This window comes from Solea senegalensis, unplaced genomic scaffold (assembly GCF_019176455.1).
Source record: "Solea senegalensis isolate Sse05_10M unplaced genomic scaffold, IFAPA_SoseM_1 scf7180000014308, whole genome shotgun sequence".
Lineage (NCBI taxonomy): Eukaryota > Metazoa > Chordata > Actinopteri > Pleuronectiformes > Soleidae > Solea > Solea senegalensis.
This window is the reverse complement of record NW_025321016.1, coordinates 91,589-112,421: the sequence shown is the minus strand read 5'-3', so window position 1 is coordinate 112,421 and position 20,833 is coordinate 91,589. Positions and strand designations below refer to the sequence as shown.

General features: G+C 44.4%; 1 protein-coding gene and 1 long non-coding RNA gene across 14 annotated transcripts in view; one reads left to right on the top strand and one right to left on the bottom strand.

Annotated features, from left to right (window-relative positions):
• Window positions 1–4,096: 4,096 nt before the first annotated feature.
• Window positions 4,097–20,833, bottom strand: part of grip1 (glutamate receptor interacting protein 1) — a 31,287-nt gene continuing 14,550 nt past the window's right edge. For 2 of the 13 annotated variants that reach the window (XM_044016251.1, XM_044016245.1), the window contains exons 2-26: window positions 16,784–16,864; window positions 15,141–15,285; window positions 14,480–14,625; window positions 14,303–14,386; window positions 14,111–14,186; window positions 13,675–13,820; window positions 13,351–13,498; window positions 13,103–13,272; window positions 12,426–12,563; window positions 12,178–12,327; window positions 11,911–12,097; window positions 11,087–11,232; window positions 10,615–10,695; window positions 10,427–10,496; window positions 9,564–9,709; window positions 9,303–9,447; window positions 8,440–8,579; window positions 7,904–8,089; window positions 7,673–7,820; window positions 7,402–7,440; window positions 7,029–7,140; window positions 5,274–5,384; window positions 4,961–5,077; window positions 4,724–4,870; window positions 4,097–4,635 (exon numbers count right to left, since the gene is read on the bottom strand). In XM_044016251.1, the coding sequence (XP_043872186.1) occupies window positions 4,333–4,635; window positions 4,724–4,870; window positions 4,961–5,077; window positions 5,274–5,384; window positions 7,029–7,140; window positions 7,402–7,440; window positions 7,673–7,820; window positions 7,904–8,089; window positions 8,440–8,579; window positions 9,303–9,447; window positions 9,564–9,709; window positions 10,427–10,496; window positions 10,615–10,695; window positions 11,087–11,232; window positions 11,911–12,097; window positions 12,178–12,327; window positions 12,426–12,563; window positions 13,103–13,272; window positions 13,351–13,498; window positions 13,675–13,820; window positions 14,111–14,186; window positions 14,303–14,386; window positions 14,480–14,625; window positions 15,141–15,285; window positions 16,784–16,864 (3,362 nt within the window). In that variant the 3' untranslated portion in view covers window positions 4,097–4,332. Of the gene's footprint in view, window positions 4,636–4,723; window positions 4,871–4,960; window positions 5,078–5,273; window positions 5,385–7,028; window positions 7,141–7,401; window positions 7,441–7,672; window positions 7,821–7,903; window positions 8,090–8,439; window positions 8,580–9,302; window positions 9,448–9,563; window positions 9,710–10,426; window positions 10,497–10,614; window positions 10,696–11,086; window positions 11,233–11,910; window positions 12,098–12,177; window positions 12,328–12,425; window positions 12,564–13,102; window positions 13,273–13,350; window positions 13,499–13,674; window positions 13,821–14,110; window positions 14,187–14,302; window positions 14,387–14,479; window positions 14,626–15,140; window positions 15,286–16,783; window positions 16,865–19,613; window positions 19,944–20,833 lie in introns of those variants that run through there. The other 11 variants (XM_044016252.1, XM_044016254.1, XM_044016248.1 and 8 more) reach the window with 11 other exon arrangements.
• Window positions 15,727–16,727, top strand: LOC122761028. Its single transcript, XR_006358516.1, has 3 exons — window positions 15,727–15,869; window positions 15,951–16,084; window positions 16,615–16,727. It is a non-coding gene; the product is annotated as an uncharacterized LOC122761028 (long non-coding RNA).

Here is a 20,833-nt window from a genome sequence, read left to right as displayed (position 1 = left end):
ATAAAGTATAAGAGTAAAATTGTAAGCTATATGCAATAAATTACAAAATACTGGATTAAAATATTGAGAAATAATACATTTGGATACTGTACATTGATGATTGAAGTTTTGTATTCAGTCGGCATAATAGTGTGTTTTATAAATTATATTCATTTATTAAATGACATATTTATGAATATAATTAGTATTTTATGAAAGTTATACATTTATGTGTAGTTAACTAAATTGTTAAATATTTATGTCATATTTCTTTATGTCAACTCCTGCATAATAAATGCTATTTACGGCAAATTATAATGTATGATAACAATATAGTTTAAAAAAAATGTAAAAACTCTGCAGTAAATGGTGCTTGTTTATATTTTATTAAATTATATAGATTTGAATTATACAGTGTTATCTCAGTACATACAGAATCTCCTGTATAAAAACAACTACAGTGGGGGGGGTTTATTTTGAAAACAAACATGTCAGGACATGGTTGTTTTGCTTTTTTAAAGTGTGTGAGATGACACATGAGGAGTCAGTCCTGTCATCTTTATTGTTGCTCAGTAGTCGTCCATATAAAGGGAGGAGGAGGAGGTGAAGAGGAGGAGGAGCCTGACGGGACAAACACCAGGAGCGTCATGCTACCAAAGTATTAAATTTGTACAAAAATACTTTACAACTTCCCTGTTCCTTTAAAGAAAAATAGTTTGGTTGGTTGGTGAAGCTACATGGAAACTAATCTGACCAGTTATTTTAAATGGCAGTGCGCACATATGCGCACACACACGCTCGCACGCACAGTTAGCATGCGTGCTAACACAGTAGTGTGTATGGCTCTGGCGCTCACTGAAGCCACACCCCCTCAGTGTGTGAACACTTTCCACTGAGTTTTGTTTTTTTTAATCTGTAAAATAAAAACGGACGACAAAGTTCTCCAACAGTGAAGCTAAAACATATACACTGCCCCCTGGTGGCCATCTTAAGTTCTTCAGTCTTAGTATAAATGCCCCGCCTCCATGTTAGCAGCATAACATATTTACCCAAAGATCGATAATCTGATTGTTGTGGCTTCATCGTATTTTAGCTTCATTTCTGTTCCGTTTAAAACAACGGAGCTGTGTCGGCCATCTTTATTTACGCTCTGTTTTAGGTTGCTACACTAAGTGGTTGTATTCTGAGCTCAGTGTTGAAAGTGAAAGCTAAACTGACTTTGACCTAAAGACTTGCAGTGTTAACCAGATGTTAGCTATGTGCTCATTTAAAGTGATTCCTGTTTAGCTGTATGCTGTGTGGTTAGCACACATGGCTAACAAGCCATGTGTGCTAACCAGGAGTGTGGCTTATATAAGATGAGCTGAATTTGAAATTTAGCTATAATCACTATTTGTTAGCCCTGTGTTAAGACTTTCTGGGCAAAACAACCGTCTGTGCTTGACAGGTGTTAGCCCTCTGCTAAGATTCACAGGTGTTAGCCCTGATTTAACTGTTTTCCAAACAGCTATTGGCCATGTTTAGCATGAGTTAGCCCTGTGTTAGCCATGATTTGGGTGTGTGCTAAGCATCTACTAACTGTGCTAGCCAGGTGCTAACAAAGCAAGGTTAATCTAGTGTTAGCTAGCATGTACAAGGTAAACACAGCTATGTAAACAGGTGGCCCTGGGCTAGTCACATGCAAACATGTTGGTTCCAATTTAGCCTATTTGCTAACTAACTATACATATATATATTAGTGTTAGCAGTGTTAGTAACTATGTGTGCTAACTAAATGTTAGCTATGATTACTCAGTGATAAACATAGCTGACATTAGCCGTGTGTGCTATATTTGTATTAACCCCAGTGGGTTAAATGTGCTCAATGTTTGTTAGCCACGTGCTAACAATATGCTAGCACTGTGCTTCAGATTCAAAACATCACAGTTTGCAGAGTTTGGGATGGAACCAGTCACAGCTAGCCACACAGGAACAGCCAATCAGCGCCCATATCCACGGCACAGACTCTGTTCCAGAGCAGTGATTGGTTGGTTAGTGAGTAGGAGGGGCATCTACTGGCCGTTGGTGCTGAGGGAGGAATCTGATTGGCCAGTTTGAAACAGTGAGTTCAGATGGAAATGAAAGCAGGAAGTTGTTGACATCAATCTAAAGTAAAAAAGTAGACACACACACACTCTCCCACACACACACGCAGGTATGTACTGTCACAGGGTTCCTGTTCAAACAGGACTTCTTTTTCGTTTTTTTCCTTCTCACGGCGATGAGGTGAAGGTCGTCGGCGTTTTGGTGACTGAACTCTTTTTTTTTTTTTAATCTATTTTACATCTTTTCAGGCTCAGTCGCCATGGAAACAAACAAACAGAGAAAAACTGACGAGTCAATCAAAAAACACACAGATCGATTAGCATAATAGATCACTGTTATTGGGGTCAGGGGTTGAGGGGGAGGGGCGGGGTCTGGGTCATGCTTGGCTTCTTCCTGGGAGCCGATTGGTTGGTTAGCGTGTTGAGGTGAACCAATCACAGACAGGCAGGGAAGCGTGTGTTTACTGATTGGTTCCAGCCAATCAGTAGAATCAGACTTGTCGTATGTCTCTCGTCCTGGCTGCCTATTGGTGGGGAAATTGAGGTGGGAGGGGCTTAACTGGCCTTAGTGATTAACACACACACATAACACACACACACATACATACACACAGTGCGGCCAGTCCACAGGTGTAAACAGTAGAAAACAGTAGATTCCTATTGAACTGCTCAGTGTCATCATCATCATCATGATTATTATTTTTTTCTTTTTCTTAGAGTCAGAAGCTCGTTCATGGCACAGAACCGTAAACCCTCCGTCTTTGTCTTGTTTTATCGATGCTCCGATCAGGACCAGCTGATTCTCATTACAAGTTACCAAAGTTTTTTTCAATTTTTCAAAAAAATCACAAAATCTAAAGAAACAAACAAAAACAGAGACGTCAGACCAGTTCAGTCACGCACTCTCTGGAATCCACTGCTCGTCATCGGAACTTGACTTGCGTGAACTGATGACGTGAAACCAGTCGGAGTTTAGTAAGTGCTCAGTGCAACTCATCGCGTGGGAACCTGAACTGAGCAGCGGCAACATACGTATCAGTGTAGTGTCGGAGATCGTGAGGAACCCGCGTCTGCGTAAATTCTTTTCCAGCTTCTCCAAAGTCCACCTCCGACCTGAAACTGAAACGGTTTACTTTTACCCAAAGACCTTGTGGGACCTGTACCTGTAAAGGTACTGTACCTGTACCTTTGGCGTGACTGTTCTGAGCAGCTACAAATACACGCCGCATTTGACGACTTGGTGGAATGTGATGTGTTTTAAAGGGTTTCTCATGCAGGGACTTCCTGTTTAACCAAGAAAGGTGAACGGGATCAGGACTAGTGTGGATGATGATAATGACATGAGCCTTGCGTCCTGATCGGAGCATCTCTAGTCTACTTGGCATCCTGCCTGTCCATCAGCAGGTTCGGGACTGGAATCCTATCAGTCCCATCTGTGCTGCTGTGGTTCTCAGTTAGAACAAAACCTTGTGTTTGTGGTTCTAGAAAGACCACACAGGCCTGGAGCCACGGTCCTAAACTTGGAATCAGTGGTTATGGCTCTGGCTTAGAATCCCTGATTCTGTGACCACAACTATGAGCAAGAACCTTGTCTTGTACCAGTAAAACATTTGGCTGTGGCTCTGGTTTCAGTTGGTCAGAACCTTTGCTTCAGTGACACAAAGACCTTGAATCAGAGCTTTGTCTTGGAACAGGTGTGACCAGTGGCTCTGGCTTTAGTTGAACCACTAGCCCTTGTTCTAGGCTAATAGAGCCAGTAACCAATAATCTTAGACCACCGGTCCATTGCCGGTGGTTCTGGCTTTGGTAGGACAAGAAGCCGTAGTTCTGTTTCCACTAAGACCAGAGCAAATGTGTCTTTGACAAGGAAGAGCAGTAGCTGAGACTCTAGTTCCAGTTGGGTCAGTAGTCCGAGGCTTCTAGAACCAGTATCCAGTGATCTTAGACAAGCAGGATCAGTAGTCATAGTTCTTGTTCCAGTGACACACTTAGCATCAGTTTGCAGAACTGGTTTTAGTGAAAAGGTGTGGAGGTTTTTTTTTTAGTACATTTGGATGCTTCCAACCTCCATTAGCAGTTCAAGGGTTCACTGTTGGTGGTCAAAGGTCAAAATTCATCCAGGCGGTGTGTATAGCACCATTGGGGTACACTCTGAACCAGTGTGGACGGCTCTAAACCAGTTAATTTCATCTCGGTTGCATTGTCTCCTCGCTGACCTCCCTGTTCCAGTCTGGAAACAACCAGTTTAATCCAGATCCAGGTTTGCCTGCTATGAGGAGCTATTATTCATCTGCCCAAGCCCAAGCCCAAGCCCCACCCCCAGTCCATCTCCAGGTTGGCTCCACTTGATTGGACCACAATCCTCTCCATGGCCAATCAGAAGCTCCGACGGTCCCAGCTCATTGCCAATTGACTGAGGGGAGTGGCTGTTGTTGGCGGTGCCATCATTGTGATTGGCCAGCAGGGAGGAGGTGGGGCTTCGGCTTATGACGAGATCCAAGCGATTTGGAGACTCTGCAATTAGAGGAACGACTAAGCAGCAGTCGAAGTCCCGGGTACGAACGTGGTTTATCTGGAAGACGGAGAAAGTTTTTTATTAGCCACATTAAACATCTCGCTTTAGTCCAGCACTTTAGTTGGAGCTGAAAGTGTTTTTGTACCTGCAGTATTCGATCGAAGGCTCGGAGGCCACCTCGCTCTGCAGGACCACCTGGTCGGATGTTGTTAATGTAGACACCGCGGTCCAACAAACCATCAGAAACACTAAAACCAAAGTCCTCCAAATCTGTGGCCTTCTCTAGAGTCAACTACAACACAGACACACACTCTGTTATTATCACAACCAGAGGATTGTCTTACTGTCGGGGTAAAGTGGGTCTTCAGTGGTCATTGGTCACCTTATGGAGTTCCACAGGGTTCTGGTTGAGGATTTCATTGACTTCTTGCCTCATTTTTCTCATGGCGAAGGCTCGGCGCTGGGGATCGGAGGGTAAGGTGTTGGATCTCGGCGTCACCTGAGGATGAAGACACAAAAGTTGCTCCAGACATTTTTCAGAATGGCTCCTGTTTGATCCCTAATTAAATCCCTAGATAATGTCCAGGTGACCTCATGGAGAAGCCCCTGCTGTTGAGAACTTAACCATCAAACTCCCATCAAATCATCTGGACGTAATTCTCCGCACATTGTGTCCGGTGTCCGATGAGAGTTACCTGTGGCCGAGAGTTGCTGCGTTCCTGGAAACTAGCTTGGCGTCCCAGAGTGCTGCGCGTGGGGGTGGGGTCATGGTTCAGACTGAGGGTGGAGCCTGACATGATGGTTGCCTGGAAACAGTTAATTTAGTTCAATAAAGTCAATCAAACAAAACCTTCTTATCAGAAGACATTTTGTTGTCATCAAAAACACGTAGCGTAAACGCAACCTTGGAGGGCGACCTTCAACCACAGCTCACATCATCACAACAAGCTCAGATCTTACTACTGTTCTCCTGACAGTTGTTTTAAAACCTTCTCTGTGGACGTGTTCTACTAACCACATCTATTTTTAGGCTCTACTTCTGCCGACTACCTTCTGTTGGTTCTATCTGGTTCTGAGACTTATCAGGATCTAGTTCTGGATCTGCTCTTGCTTCTTCTACCTGAGATTCTACTTCATGTCACTCAACAAACGGCCACTCCTCATCAGAATCAAGGACTCATCAGACGCATGCATGACTGACAGATCTGCAAAAAACAAACCACCCATCAGGCCTTGCACAAGCTCTCCCAGCATGCCTTGCTCAAACTGCCATGCCCGGTGCAACATGACTCTGCCACGTGATTGGCTAGAAGCTGGGTGAAGCCACTGAGATGTCAACATTAACGTCACCATGGTCGGTAGCCGGCTGCCGGGGGTGCGGTTAGAGTCACATTCAAAAACAGACAACATGTCGCACGTTTGACAACGCTGAGAGTTCCAGTGACAGAGAGAGGGAGAGGACAGGAGGATAGTTAGTGAGGAAAGAAGGAAGGAAGGAAGGAAAGAAGGGAGGGAGGAAGGAAGGAGGATACCAGGGTGAGGAGGTGCGTCTCGTTTTCTGTCTCCTGGAAAAGAAGAGTCATTTCTCTTTTCAGCTAAAACTTACTGCTGCATTTCCAGAGAAGCCAAAACACATCAGGAATGTACAGAACTTACTGCTAAAACTGCTAATTAGCATTACAGCTGCTACTGCTACTACTAGTACTAGTAGTGTGTTTAGTACTGCTTCTACTGATATTGGTGCTACTATTACCACCGCTAATGCTACTGCTACAACTACCTCTACTATAATTATTGCTACTTCTACTCTTGCTACTACTGCTACAGCAGCTACTGCTACTGCTAAAGTTTTGGTACTGTGTCTACTGCTATTGCTACTACTATTACCGCTGCTAATGCTACTGCTACAATTACTACTGCATCTACAATGATTATATCACTTCTCTTGCGATTACAATGCTACAACTGCTATTGCTACTACTAATACTACTCCTACTACTGCTTCAGATGTAACTTCTGCTACATCTGCTTCTACTATTATTGGTACTACTTTTACCACCACTAATGCTACTGCTACAACTACTCCTGCCTCTACTATAATTATTGCTACTTCTACTCTCGCTACTACTGCTACTGCTACAGTGGCTACTGCTACTGTGTTTACTGCTATTGTTTCTATGGATATTGGTAATACTATTACCACCGCAAATGCTACTGCTACCTCTGCTACAATTGTTGCTACTTCTGCTATTACTACTACTACTGCTACAACTGCTATTACTACTACTACTACTAAAGTTTTGGTACTGTGTCTACTGCTATAATTACTTATTGTTACTTCTACGATTGCTTCTATTGATATTACTCTAGTACTGCTATTGCTACTGCTAATACTTCTCCTACTACTCCTTCCTTTGTCTATCAGCAGTATTTTTGGCAGCACTACTCACCTCCAGCTCTCTGAGGATGCCGCTCTGGCCGCAGGTCTCCAGATCTTCCAGAGCCTGAGACCAGAAGTTCTCCTCCTGGTCCGGTTCCGCACCATCATGCCCCACAGTGAACCTGGAGGAAGAGGTGAACGGCAACCAATCAGAAACGTGAACCGCGGGGGTGGAGGGGCGTGGACACACAGAGGAGGCTGGGTCATGCTGTGAGAATGTGATTTCACAACGACATCGGGAAGAGGGCGGTGTTGACGACATACACGTCCAGCAAGTGTATGTGTCAGCGTGGCAGGGGGAGGAGGGGCCAAAGGTCACCAGGTGAGGAGTGACACGGGACTGTGGACGAGCGGGTTACAAAGGTCAAAGGTCAGTGTGGTACCTGCTGTCAGAGATTAGACCGCTGGGCAGGTTACAGGCTCTGCAGACAGAGAATCACTGCTGTCACTGCTGTTAGCTCGCCACTAGCAACCATCAGTGTACGGAACGAAGAGCGCTAACATGCTAATATCATGGATTTAAAAAAAAAAAGCATTTTATGGAATCGGTGACTCAATCACTGTGACTCGAAAGACGCAGGCTCCCCCTTGTGGTACTTTAAAGTAGTGCACTATGAGATATTGATCTATTAAATCAGTCTCTTGCTCTCTTACCCTCCGAGTGGTGGGCGGTCCCAGTCATCGTCAGTCAGGCCCAGATCTGACAGCGGATTGGTTCGCTGGCGAGTGGACGAAGACGATTGGCTGTTGGTCGACTTGGCGTTGCGCCATTCGTGGAAACTGTACGACTGGAACGGAGGAGCTGCGGACAAACAGACGTACAGATGTCAGACACTCGTCTGTCAGGGAGGGTCAGAGGTCGGAGGTAGGAGGTGAGCGTCCTACCCGACGTGGTGAAGCTGCTGTCCATGTTGGATCCGTCCCACGACTCCACGGCGCTGTCAACGGACGGCAGTGTGCAGAACGCTCTCTGGCCTGATGGGGGCGTGATCGTGATTATAGGCTCCTCCTCCCCATCCTGGTTCTCCTGACCCAGACCCGGACCAATCACGCAGGACTTCGGACTCGACACTAAAGAGAGAGAGGAACGCGTCCGTCATCTACACATCAGTGCTATGTGAGTATGCCATGTGAGCCGAATCTTCTATTATCACTTCCTGTTCGCAGCGTAACCATGGTGAAGTGGCGATCACTGCAGCGATGATAAACTGACGCAAAGTCAAAAACGCAAAGTTTCTCAGTGAAGTTCTGCAGCGGTGAGGAGCCACGACTTTTATGAGGATTCACGATTGTTATTTTTACGTTATTTTACAATTATCTCGTCAGAGCGTGTGAATCACAACGAAGCTAAAAACGCGATCGTCCCATCTGTGCGCTAACTATGCGTCTTATGTCGTCTGTGTGTGTGTGTGTGTACGCACACTCGCCCTGCTTCTTGATCTTCAGCGTGACTGTCTCGCCCGCCTGCTGGAGCAGACTGATGGCCTCGCTCAGAGGTTTTCCTTTCAGGCTGCTGCTGTTGATCGCCAGGATGCGATCGCCGACGTGGATCGCGCCGGTCCTGAAACACACACACAAAATCATTCCAGCGTTTAAATGCCGTAAATATTTACGGCATTTTTTTGGCTTTTTTTTTTTTTCTTAAAAATTCTTATCTTGTCACGAGTGACGTGACTAAATTTGTAGTCGATCGCAGAAAAGCTGTAGGAGGAGCTTGTTCAAAAACCACACCCCCAAATCACAACAAAATGGCTCACACTCGTGAAAAAATGTGTTTGTACATGAAAACTGCTGCTAAAGTGGGTGGGGAAAATACTTGGACACGCCCCCAACCCAAGAAACCTTTTTAAAATTGAAGTTTGAATTGAAATGGCGACTAAAAGATGATTTGAGATGATGGACAAATGTAAATTGTAAAGTGATTCATTTTGAACAGCAGAGGGCGACATTCTTCACTTCTGTTGCAATCTGATCCGACTGTATATAATCAATAGATCATTTATCTTGAAGAAAACAGTGAAATAATCCAGATATAATCTCACACAAATGTCTGCAGACATGAGAATCTTTAAGTTACGTATAAAAAGTGTAAGTGATTATGATTATTATCTGATTTTATATCTGTATAAACAAACGTTTACCATAACATCCTAATGTGCCTATGACTAAATATAAATACATAAATAAAAATGAACCTATGAATGAATAAATAAATAATAAACTATGTATAATTAAATAAAGCTAAAACAAAGGCTCTGTTGACTGACGTGTTGGTCATGTTTACCTCTCTGCGAGTCCACCTTTGCTCAGGGACGAGATGATGATGGGGTCAAACGGCTCCTCGGTGCCTGAGATGGTGATTCCCAGCGGGCCACCGTAGCGCTGCAGCTCCACCGTGTAGATGATGGAGCCAGACACTTCCTGTTCGTCTGAAACCGCGAGTTCATGGAGGAAAAACATACGCGCGACATTTGTGGTGAGAGAAAGTTCAGCAGCACTTTAAAAAAATAAAAATAAATAAATAAATAAAAGGAGCGAGAGAAACCTGAGTTGTCTTCGTCTTTGCGGATCTTCAGCTTGACGAGTTCCTCGCACTGCTGCAGGATCTGAACCGCCTCCTCCATCGAGCAGTTCTCCACACGGATGTTGTCGATGGCGAGCAGCTTGTCTCCAAGCTCCAGCGTCCCCGTCCTGAAAGAAGACGTCATACTACAGTCACCATCGTCCCCAGACACTGTGACCTTGACCTTTTGGCGAGTGAACATGTGAGCACTCACTCTCCCACACCAAACCCCATAGAGAAAATCAGTGATTTAAGCTCACGGGGACACAGGAGCTGCTGGTCTTCTGCTGCCTCGTGTGGTCACTTTGTGTCACTGAGGTGAATCTGAACGAAGGGTTTCAAAAGCCGAATTCACAAAATAAGACACGTGAACGCAGTGATGGAGGCAGCAGTCGATCAACAACTCCCGTGTGCTGTGACGTTAAAATCACTGGTTTTCTCTATGGACTTTGGTGTGGGAGAGTGAGCGGTTTAAAAACTTCAGTTTCCCTGAAATTACAAGATTAAAATGATTTAGCCGAGTCTTAAGTTTTTTCCTTGCGTGCCTCAAAGACGAAAACTTTGAGTCATTTTATTTTGAAAAATTACAAAAACTTTGAGGCATTTTATTTTGAAAAATGACTAAAACTTGACAGTATTTTATTTTGAAATATGAATGTTACTGATAAATTTTATTTAGAAAAAAAAAATCACAGAATTAAAAAAACAAAACTTTTTCTTTGACCAAACTTTTGAGACATTTTGTTAAAACTGAAACTTTTAATCATATTATTTTCCCCCCAAAAAAATGATGAAAACTTTACAGTATTTTATTTTGAAAAATGTGTGTGTGTGTGTGTAGCCACCTGTGTGCGACGCTGCCTTTCTTGATGTCAGAGATGATCAGAGGGTCACCTGGTTTCCTGTTGGACGGAGCTGCAGAGAACAAACAACAACCATCCTTTAAGACCAAGACCTGGTCCTAATGAGGCAGAACCTTCATGTTCTGAGGAATGGGGTTTAAGGTGAGGACTGAGATTTTCTTTTAACTCACAGCTGATGGTGATTCCCAGCTCCACCCCCGGCTTCTTCGGGAGTTTCACGTGGAACGTTCCGGAACTCGGGATGACCGACTCTGACGGAGAGAGAGTGAGTAAAATCTCATACATTTAAATAATGCAGTCCAGAGTTTGACTTTTCTGTTTCTGTATGTATATGGTGTCATATAAATATATCATATAAATATAAATGTGTCATTTTAAAGAAGAAACTGGTTCCTCACAGAAACAGATGTTTCTGTGTGTGTGTGTGTGTGTGTGTTGTTCTCAGGCGTTGATGGTTATTCACTGAGACAGCAGCTGTTACATTAATAATGAGTCTGACAAATTACATCAGAGACGACAAAACAACAACAACAACACAGCAGATTAAACAAACTGAGACATTTGATTAAATCAACTTTCTCGCTCTTTTTTTTAACAATCACAAGTGACTATTCTGTGTGTGTGTGTGTGTGTGTGTTTTACCAGCCACGTCAAACTCGATCTCCAGTGTGAGCTGAGCAGTGATGGACGAGTCTCTGAGCAGCTGATTGGTTTCCTCCAGAGTGGAGTCTTCAGTAGGAACTCCATTTATGGACAAAATCCTGTCCCCGATCTGCAGGATGCCACATCTGCACACACACACACACACACACACACACACACAGGTTATTTTGGGGGTTAAAAAGACTGAAACTATGATTCATTTTAATTTTGGGAAATTGAAGCATTTTACTTTGAAATACAGTTGTTTTCTGTTGAGGAAAATCACAGAAATGTTGAAACATTTTGTTTTTTAAAGACGACTGAAAATGTTATGTTTTATGTTTTATGAAAATGTGCAATATTTTACTTTGAAAAATTACTAAAACTTTACGATCTTTCACTTTGAGAAATTACAGAAACTGAGACATTTTATTCTGAAAATGACAGAAATTTTTAGACATTTTATTTTGAAAATGACAGAAAACATTTTACACTTCATTTTGGAACTGACATAATTATTGCTTTTAGAAAAATTTGAGGCATTCCATTTAAAAATGACACGTTGACATAATTTATTCTGGAAAACCACTGACTCTTTACATTTTAATGAAACTTAGGAAAGTAACTTTTATTTTGAAGAAATTACTAAATCTAATGATTGATTATTAAACAGCTACTGATTATTTTTTGTTGATTGACTGGATTCATATTTAAAGAGTTAATTAAAATATAAAACAATACAATTTTATGTTTTATTGTCACTGTTTTGAGTCTAAATTGATCGAGTGGTGATTATTGATGATTATTGATGATTGATGGTTTACCTCTCTGCAGGGCTGTCGGGGTCGATGTATGCGATAAGCGGTGGCGACGACAGCGTTTCTGTGGCGAACACTCCGCCCTGCAGCTGCAGGCCGAACCCCATGATGCCGTCGCCTAGCAACGTCACCTCTGTGGTCTCCGTGTGAACGACCTGACCGGCGAGTCCGACGGTGCTCGACGCAAGAGACACTGACGAGAGACAAGAGACAGGGATGAGTCTTACGTCGCAGTGAGGGGAGGAGCCAAGGGAGGTCAAAGGTCAGACTCACGTGAGCTCTTAAAGTCCTTCTTCTTGCTTTTCCTCCTCATCAGTGTCCCCCGGGGACTCGTGGGATACATGTTCCTGGGCAGCGTGTTCATGTTGAGGGACGAGAGACTATAGGCCGACATGGAGCCGGGAGAGAACGAGTGACTGAGCGCTAGAGAGAGAGAGGGAGGGAGAGAGAGAGAGTGAGCTGAGGTCTCTCTTTCAAAATAAAACATCAGACTCCTGAGAGAGAGAGAGAGGTGGACGTACGAGGGTTGTTTGTATGGCGGTTGTGCGATCTGGCACCTGATTGGTCGGGGTGGTACGTGTTGTAGTGGTAGGGAGGGAGGATGGGGGCGGAGCCTCCAGTCTCCCAAGGGAGAGGGCGGGGACTACGCTGTACCTTGACTGCACACACACACACACACACAGGAGGGGAGGGTCAGGTTAGGTTAAAACAAAAGGAAAGGTCAGAGGTCACTGCCTGTATCCCAGCTTTGTAAAAAGTAACCTATGTATTTTGTTTTGTATGTATATACAGTGCTGTGGTGCGTTCAGGCCCCACTGAGTCTTGTTTAATTGTGATTTATGTGCTGTGATGCGTTCAGGGCCCACTGAGTCTTGTATAATTGTGTTTTTACTGTGTTGTGGTGCGTTCAGGGCCCACAGAGTGTTGTATAATTGTGATTTATGTGCTGTGGTGCATTCAGGGCCCACTGAGTCTTGTATAATTGTGATTTATGTGCTGTGGTGCATTCAGGGCCCACTGAGTCTTGTATAATTGTGATTTACTGTGCTGTGATGCGTCAGGGCCTACTGAGTCTTGTATAATTGTGTTTTTACTGTGTTGTGGTGCGTTCAGGGCCCACAGAGTGTTGTATAATTGTGTTTATGCCATGCTGTGGTGCGTTCAGGGCCCACAGAGTCTTGTGTAATTGTGTTATTACCGTGCTGTGGTGCGTTCAGGGCCGGTCGGGCCTGGTGCTGTGGCAGGATCTCCATGCGGACGGTCTGACAGGACGCAGAGAGAAGCTGAGTGGCTTCAGCCAGAGAACAAAACTCCATCGACTTCCCATCGACGGACAGAATGTGATCTCCAGCATGAAGAGCGCCACACCTACACACACACACACACACAGATTAGAGCCTCCTACAACCACAGACGATGCTGGTTGCAGGGTCAGAGGTCACGTACCTGTCTGCTATACTGGCTGGTTTGACCTTGTCGATGATGATGACCTGCTTGCTGCAGAACATGGAAGTGGAAAGAGCCACGCCCAGACTGGAGCCCGTCGCCTTGGCGACCTCAACCAGCAGCGGCCCTGACGCCGTGGCAACCGAGTCTGCGAAAACAAAAAAAAAAGTCATATTTCACCTCATTATTATTCTGTTTTAATTGTGTTACAGTGAAGACGGTGTCCCACAGGGTTCAATCCTGGGCCCTTTTTTATTAATCTGTTTATTAAAAGTGCCGCTAATATATAAAAGGGGCGTCAGATTATTCAATTATTCCACTGACCCATCACGGAGACGTCGTACTCCACCAGCAGCGTAGCTTCCTGTCCGCACTGCTTCAGGATGCTCATGGCCTCTGATAACGTGCTGCCGTGGAGACGAATCCCGTCGATGCTTAGCAACCGATCTCCCGGTTTGACCGTTCCTTCTCTGGAAAAGAGACGGAGGAGACAGATTTAAGTTTGTCTGGTTTTTAATTATCCTGACTTCAAAATAATCTAGTAACCGAGAAATAATCTAAATTAAGACTTGAAAACTCGAGAGACAAGAGTGAGACGAGAGTGAGACGAGACAAAAACACATGAGAGGATCTAAAACGATACGAGAGGAGAAGACACGCGTGAGATCAAATGAGACATGAGAGATGGGATTAGACCGGAGTGAGATTAGATGATATGATCTTTTATTTAATTTTAAACATAAACAAAGTCTCTCTTCACCTGTCAGCTGGTCCACTTTGTCTGATGGTTGTTATGACGATGGGACGAGACTTGTTCCTGTCTTCATGGACACCACCTGTCCGTCAGAAAAACAGAGTCATGTTTTTATTACACACACACACGCACACACACACACACACACACACACACACACACACACACACACACACACACACACTGAGGCTTCCTCACCTCTGATGACGAAGCCGAAGCTGTTTCCCTCTTTGTGAAGCGTGACTTCCACGTTCTTGAACATGACCCCTGACCCCTGCACTGCTGCAACACAGACACCACAGCGGCGACACGTCAGCGTCGCGTCTGAGCGATTGCAGGATTAAAAAACACCAGACGGACAGTTCCTCGACTTACAGACAGGGGGCAGCTCGTACTCCACCTCCAGGACGACGCGCTCGCCGACGTTCTTCAGCAGACTGATGATCTCGTCGTGTCGGAACTTGGCGAGGTTGATGCCGTTGACGGAGCGGATGTAGTCGCCCACGTTCAGCTGGTCGCTCCTGGAAAAAACACACCGAAATGATCTCAATGTCATTCCATAAACCGCTCACTCTCCCACACCAAAGCCCATAGAGAAAACCAGCGATTTTATCGTCACAGCACACAGGACAGCACACACTATGGGCTTTGGTGTGGGAGAGTGAGCGGTTTACAAACTTCAGTTTCCTGTTAACAGTGAGATAGCGACGTGATACCATTTGATATCGACATATCATGGTACAAAATCCATGTTTTTGTAAGGCTGGATGATATTTACATGTGTTAGAAACAATTGAATTGACTATAAGTACAGTCAAATTCTTTCACACAAATAATTAAGCTTAAATTAAAATAATTTTTGTATGTATTTTATAATCAAAATATATCATATTTTATTTACAATATTTAGTGTATATCACATGAATATGATGATTATCAATGCCTTTAAAAGCAGGAAAAGTCATCACAGAGATCCAAAATCTAAGACCATATCTTGTCTCGTTGTCAGCATATATGGATATCCCGGAGCCGTTACCTGGCGGCGATGCCTCCCTGCCGCAGGTTCGAAACCCGGGGTTTCCCGTCCTTGTCGATGCCGCCTGACACCGTCAGCCCCAGCGTCGTCCCCTCCTTCTTCATCAGCTCCACCACCGAACAGCCCCGAAACTCGTCTACGCCCACAAGAGGGACAAACGAGGACACGTGACTTTTCCCTCCCCGGAGACGTGAAATAATAACAATAGTAATGACAATGATAAAAATAAAAAATATATCATAATAATGATAATAATAATAAGAAGAATAACAATAATAATAACAACAGCAGTCATGGACGCAGAGAGAGAGTGAGGTCGTCCATCTATATTTTATCAGAGAGTTGAAATATTTAAGAGCTGAGGAAACGGAGAGATGAAGATGTTTTAGTGATGTGACCTCAGGTGATTCTATTGAAACAGATGAATATTTATCAGGGACGAAGATGTCTGAAGATCTCCTCCTCCTCCTCCTCCTCCATCATCATCTCTTCTGCCCTTTTCACCTTTTTCTACAACATCAGCTGTGGAAAAAAAGAGTCTTTGACCCAGAAAGAAAGAAAGAAAAAACAGTTTCCTGCGGCGACGAGCGAGAAGCTTCTGAACTTCACAAACCGACAGTTTGTTTTACACAAGATGAAGAGACACGACTTCAGATCTTACTACGAATCTAAGAACCCTTCAGAGACTCGAGAGGAAGCAGCGGATCAGAAGAGTCCAACTGTTTAAATGTCGGTTTCTATTTTTAAAACATCTGAAGACCAGATTATGCTCCACAGATTAACGTCTTACTTTGTCTTATTGTTTCTGAGGATCCACCAGTTCCTGACCGTGGTTCCATGTCCAATATTTGACCAACAACTGGTTCAGATGATTGACTACGTCCTCCGACTGATCCTCATGGCAGTACCCGAGGTTCTAGCAGGTTCAGAACAAACTCTACCAGGTAAGCTAACCGCTCCTCTCACTGGTTAAAACCTGTGCTAGTTCTTCTTTGAAGAGGTTTACAGATCGTACCATTATTTCTCAAGAGTTCCTGTCCAGAACCAAATCAATTAGCTGGTTGTGATCTTCTGAAATTAACTAGTTTTGAAGCTCCAGAACCTGAACCAGGAGTTTTTCAGTCAGTGTAAGAAGAATCCCTCGTACAGAATATGCGGAATGTTGAAGTTCTTTTTGTGGCATGGAACCAACCAGACCTGCTCAGGTCTTGACAGAGGCGGCATTCACAACTGTTGTAAGGTCGTGTACCATCAAAATAATCTTGGAGACCTTATTTGAAGGTTGTAATCCTACGTTTGCTCAGCCTTCTGTCAGTGACGGGTTCCTGCTCCGGTTTGTTGTTCCTCTACTGGGTTCTAAAGCACAGACACTTCTCCTAATTGTTTTCAACTGATTACAATCTTCTCCCGTTCCCAAGGTCTATAAACCACTGGATTGTAGCACATTGTTCATCACAGCTAATTCTGTTTGCAGCTTCCAGGTAAAACGAGGCCACGGGTTCCAGGTGGAAGCCGATGAGTTGTGAACGTTCCCGAAGGCCACGCAGACGGAACATACAGGTGAGCTAACTCTGTGCTAGAGTGTGCTGATGGTTCCACAGTGAGAAGACGCTGTATTGAGTGTCTGTGTGTGTGTGTGTTACCTGGTATACTCTGCCTCCTGATGGCCAGCGCCCCATCTGGAGGTCTGGACCCCACGGAGTGTTTGCCGTACGGCCCTTCATCTGAAACGGAAGGAAACAAACGCACGTTACTGAGGCTCCAGCCAGTTTCTCTGAATCGTCTGCCGTCGCCCCCTACTGGCTTCAGAACTCCATCACTTCCTTGATCAGTTTATCTGACTGATCTTGAAGTGGACCGGGTCTGTAGTTGCCAAAACAAACACCTCCACTTTTGCTGCTTCAGCTCTTCCAAAGCTCAACCAGATCAAAGTTATCCGAGTTCCCCAACGTTTGATGAACTGGTTTATGTCAGAACCAAGGTTCCTTTAACTGGAGTTTCTGAGGCTTGACCAGTTTCTCAAACTAGTTCCACATCTCTGCCAGTAACTCTGAGAAACTGCCTCTACCAACTGGTTTTCTGGACGATTCTTTTATTCTGCAACTGGTGTTTAGAAGTTCTTCAAGTTACACAAAATCACTTCAAACCTTGACCTGTCGGTTGAGAATCTTGAGAATCTAACTTTACCCTGACTGGTTCCAGGACTTTTACAATTTCTCGGGCTAAATCACCTGAAGGATTCCAGATTTCTATGAGTTCTTTCAGCAGGTTTGCTGATTCTCAGACCATCTCCAAATTTGAGACTCTATCACTCCCTGGTTCTGGACTATTTCAAACTTGGACTTGCCAAGTTTGAAATTCTTCCAAAAACATCTGACGAGTCCAAACAAACCACAGACTAAAACCTCACAAGTCCAACTTGTCCCCAAACAAATGGTTCTGGACAATCCTCATGAGACACAGAAGAATGTCTGAGAGCTCGTAAACGTCGTCATAAAACCACGAGTCGGACTCTTCCTCAAAGACGTTCCTGTGTGTGAAGCTGCTGCTGCTGCAGCCTCATGAATAATGACCATGACCTCATCAATGCCACGGCCAATCACAGAGGAGAACACTGTGGTCTACGTCTGAGCCTGGACCAATCCCAGCAGCCCTCAGAGGCAACAGCGTCCCACGAGGACGAAGCAGTGGAAAGCTTTTTAATCTTTAAACGTCAATGCAGAGGAGTGATCATGTCTATGACTTTTATACTGAAAATGACGTCACAGTTTCTGACCAGATTACCAGTGGGTTTAAATAAACCAGAATAACATCATGTTTAAATTAAACCAGATTAACATCATGTTTAAATTAAACCAGATTAACATCATGTTTAAATTAAACCAGATCAACATCAGGTTTAAATTGAACCTGATTAACAGCAGGTTTCATTAGACCCAGATTAACAGCAGGTTTATTCCACAGCAGATTGTCAGAGCGTTAAACCTGGTTAAACCTGGTTAAACCTGGTTAAACCTGGTTAAACCTGGTTGACAGGAGCAGCTGCAGTGCACACAGATTAATTAAAGAGACGTGAACCAGAAAACACTTTCTATTTCATTTGATTCTGTTTGATTCAATTTGGTTCCAGTTTATTCTCATCTGCTCCAGATCTTTCATTTGTCTTTGGTTCCAGTAGCAGAGCTATTAACACACACACACACACACACACACACTGTGGCTAAATGAAGATGAAAGCTAAGCCTCCTCCTCCACCAGATGTAGGACAACAGCATATCACACACACACACACACACAGAGTACCAATAACATACTACTAACTGTACAGTGGATGTTATATAAATACATTCAGCTCCTTTTGTCAAGCTCCAGTCTTTAAACAACACACACACACACACACACACACACACACACACACACACACACAATGTTCAGCTTCACATTTGAAATATTATCACATTTTCTCTAAAATAAAACTCAGATTTAATCGTCTTATAGGAAGAGTCTTTATGTCACTGTGAGACACACTTTTCCAACAGGAAACTGAAGTTTTCAAACCGCTCACTCTCCCACACCAAACCCCGTAGAGAAAACCAGTGATTTTGGCTCGCAGGGACACAGGAGCAGCTGGTCTACTGCTGCCTCGTGTGGTGACTTTGTGTCACTGAAGTTAATCCAAATGCAGGTTTTCAACAGTTGAAGTGACAAAATAAGACATTAGAACTTAGTGATGGAGGCAGCGGTGGATCAACAGCTCCTGTGTGCTGTGATGTTAAAATCACTGGTTTTCTCTATGGACTTTGGTGTGGGAGAGACAAACGTCCTCGCGTCTCTGCTGGGAGCCGTGTTTTCATCTTTTTACCCTTTTGTTTTTGGCATAAACATAAACACACAACTTTAGACTCAAGCGATGATGACGAAGATGAAGATGATGACATCACAAACCAGGAAACCAAACAACCTGAAGCTTCAAAGTGGACCAGACAAACACATCACTCCCGCGCTGCTCTCTCTCTCTCTCTGTCTGCCCTCCATTCTCCTCTGTGCTCGCCCCATCCCCACACACACACACACACCATCAATGTTACATTCATGGAAATAAGACACACTCGTCTCTCTCTCTCTATGCTCACTTACTCTGAAGGTCTCACCCTGAAGCTACCTGCAGCAAATCGACTGAATGAATCTATCAGAAGATCATTTTACACACACACACACACACACACACACACACACACACACACAGCTGTCATTGATCATAAACCCCTCTCTCTCTCTCTCTCTCTCTTCACTGTCATCAGTGGACAGTGAATGTCGCTCGGCCGCACAAACACATATGTTCCACATGCAAACATGCGTCGTCCTCCATCTCTCTCTCACACACACACACACACATCCTGCCTCTCTCTTTCTCTCTCTCTCTCTCTCTCTCTCTCTCACACACACACACAGTCATCGTCCATGTCTCTCTACCTTTGTTCACCCTGCGCAGGATCTGGCAGCGACATTTAAACGACACGGCGATCATGGTGGAGCCGAGCCGAGCGTCGCCTCACACACACACATCCATGCAGACGCGGCCGCCGCCGCTAACTCTGCACCTCTGCTCCTCCTCCTCCTCCTGTCCTTCCTCCTCCTCTGAGAGTGAGTGACCGTCGCACCGACGACCTCCTCAAACAGGAGCCGCCGCCATCATCATCACCATCATCATCATCATCATCATCATCATCACCACCATGGAAGTGAGGGAGTGAGAGAGCGCTGCAGATGTGGAGCTCCTCCATAAAATGAGGCAGCGGCAGAGGAGGAGGAGGAGGAGGGAGAGAGGAAGGAAGGAAGCGAGGGGGGAGGGGGGAGGCAGAGTCTGCGCAGATTAGAGGATGAAGAGGAAGAGGAGTGGGGGATGATGATGATGATGGAGAGGCAGAGGCAGGAAAGAGGCAGCTGTGTCTCCTGACTGATTTGTCTCCAGTTCGCAAGCACATTGATCAGCTTCTTTATTTTTTTATTGAAGTGCCACCAGGGGGAGCACTTCAAAATGTTATATATAGTCATTAAAAATAATAATATTATCCACAAAAACCTATTTGTTACAGATCAAAATACACAATGAACTCATCGGATTTCAAGAAAAATCACAATAATATCGATAACTGCACAGGCTGCTGTGATTCCACTCACTCTCCCACACCAAACCCCATAGAGAAAATCAGTGATTTTAGCTCACGGACGACACAGGAGCTGCTGATCCACTGCTGCTTCCATCACTAAGTTCAAATGTCTCATTTAGTGAATTCGGCATTTCAAATCCTTCGTTTGGATTAACTCCAATGACACAAAGTGACCACACGAGGCAGCAGTGGACCAGCAGCTCCTGTGTCGTCCGTGAGCTAAAATCACTGATTTTCTCTATGGGGTTTGGTGTGGGAGAGTGAGTGCTTTACAAACTTCAGTTTCCTGTTGGAAAAGTCTGTCTCACAGTAAAATAAAGACATGAAACGTGTTCTTAAGACATCGTAGACTGAACCACACTAAAAAAAAAAAACCCTCAAAGGACCCCTTTAACTAGAAGTAACACAGTAGCATCAGTACAGGAAGATTAATGTCCTGTTTACTAGCGCAGCAGCTCGGTCTGCTGTGACGTCATTGGCCGACGCCAGTGACGTCACGCGGTGGTCATGTGAACATGTGGG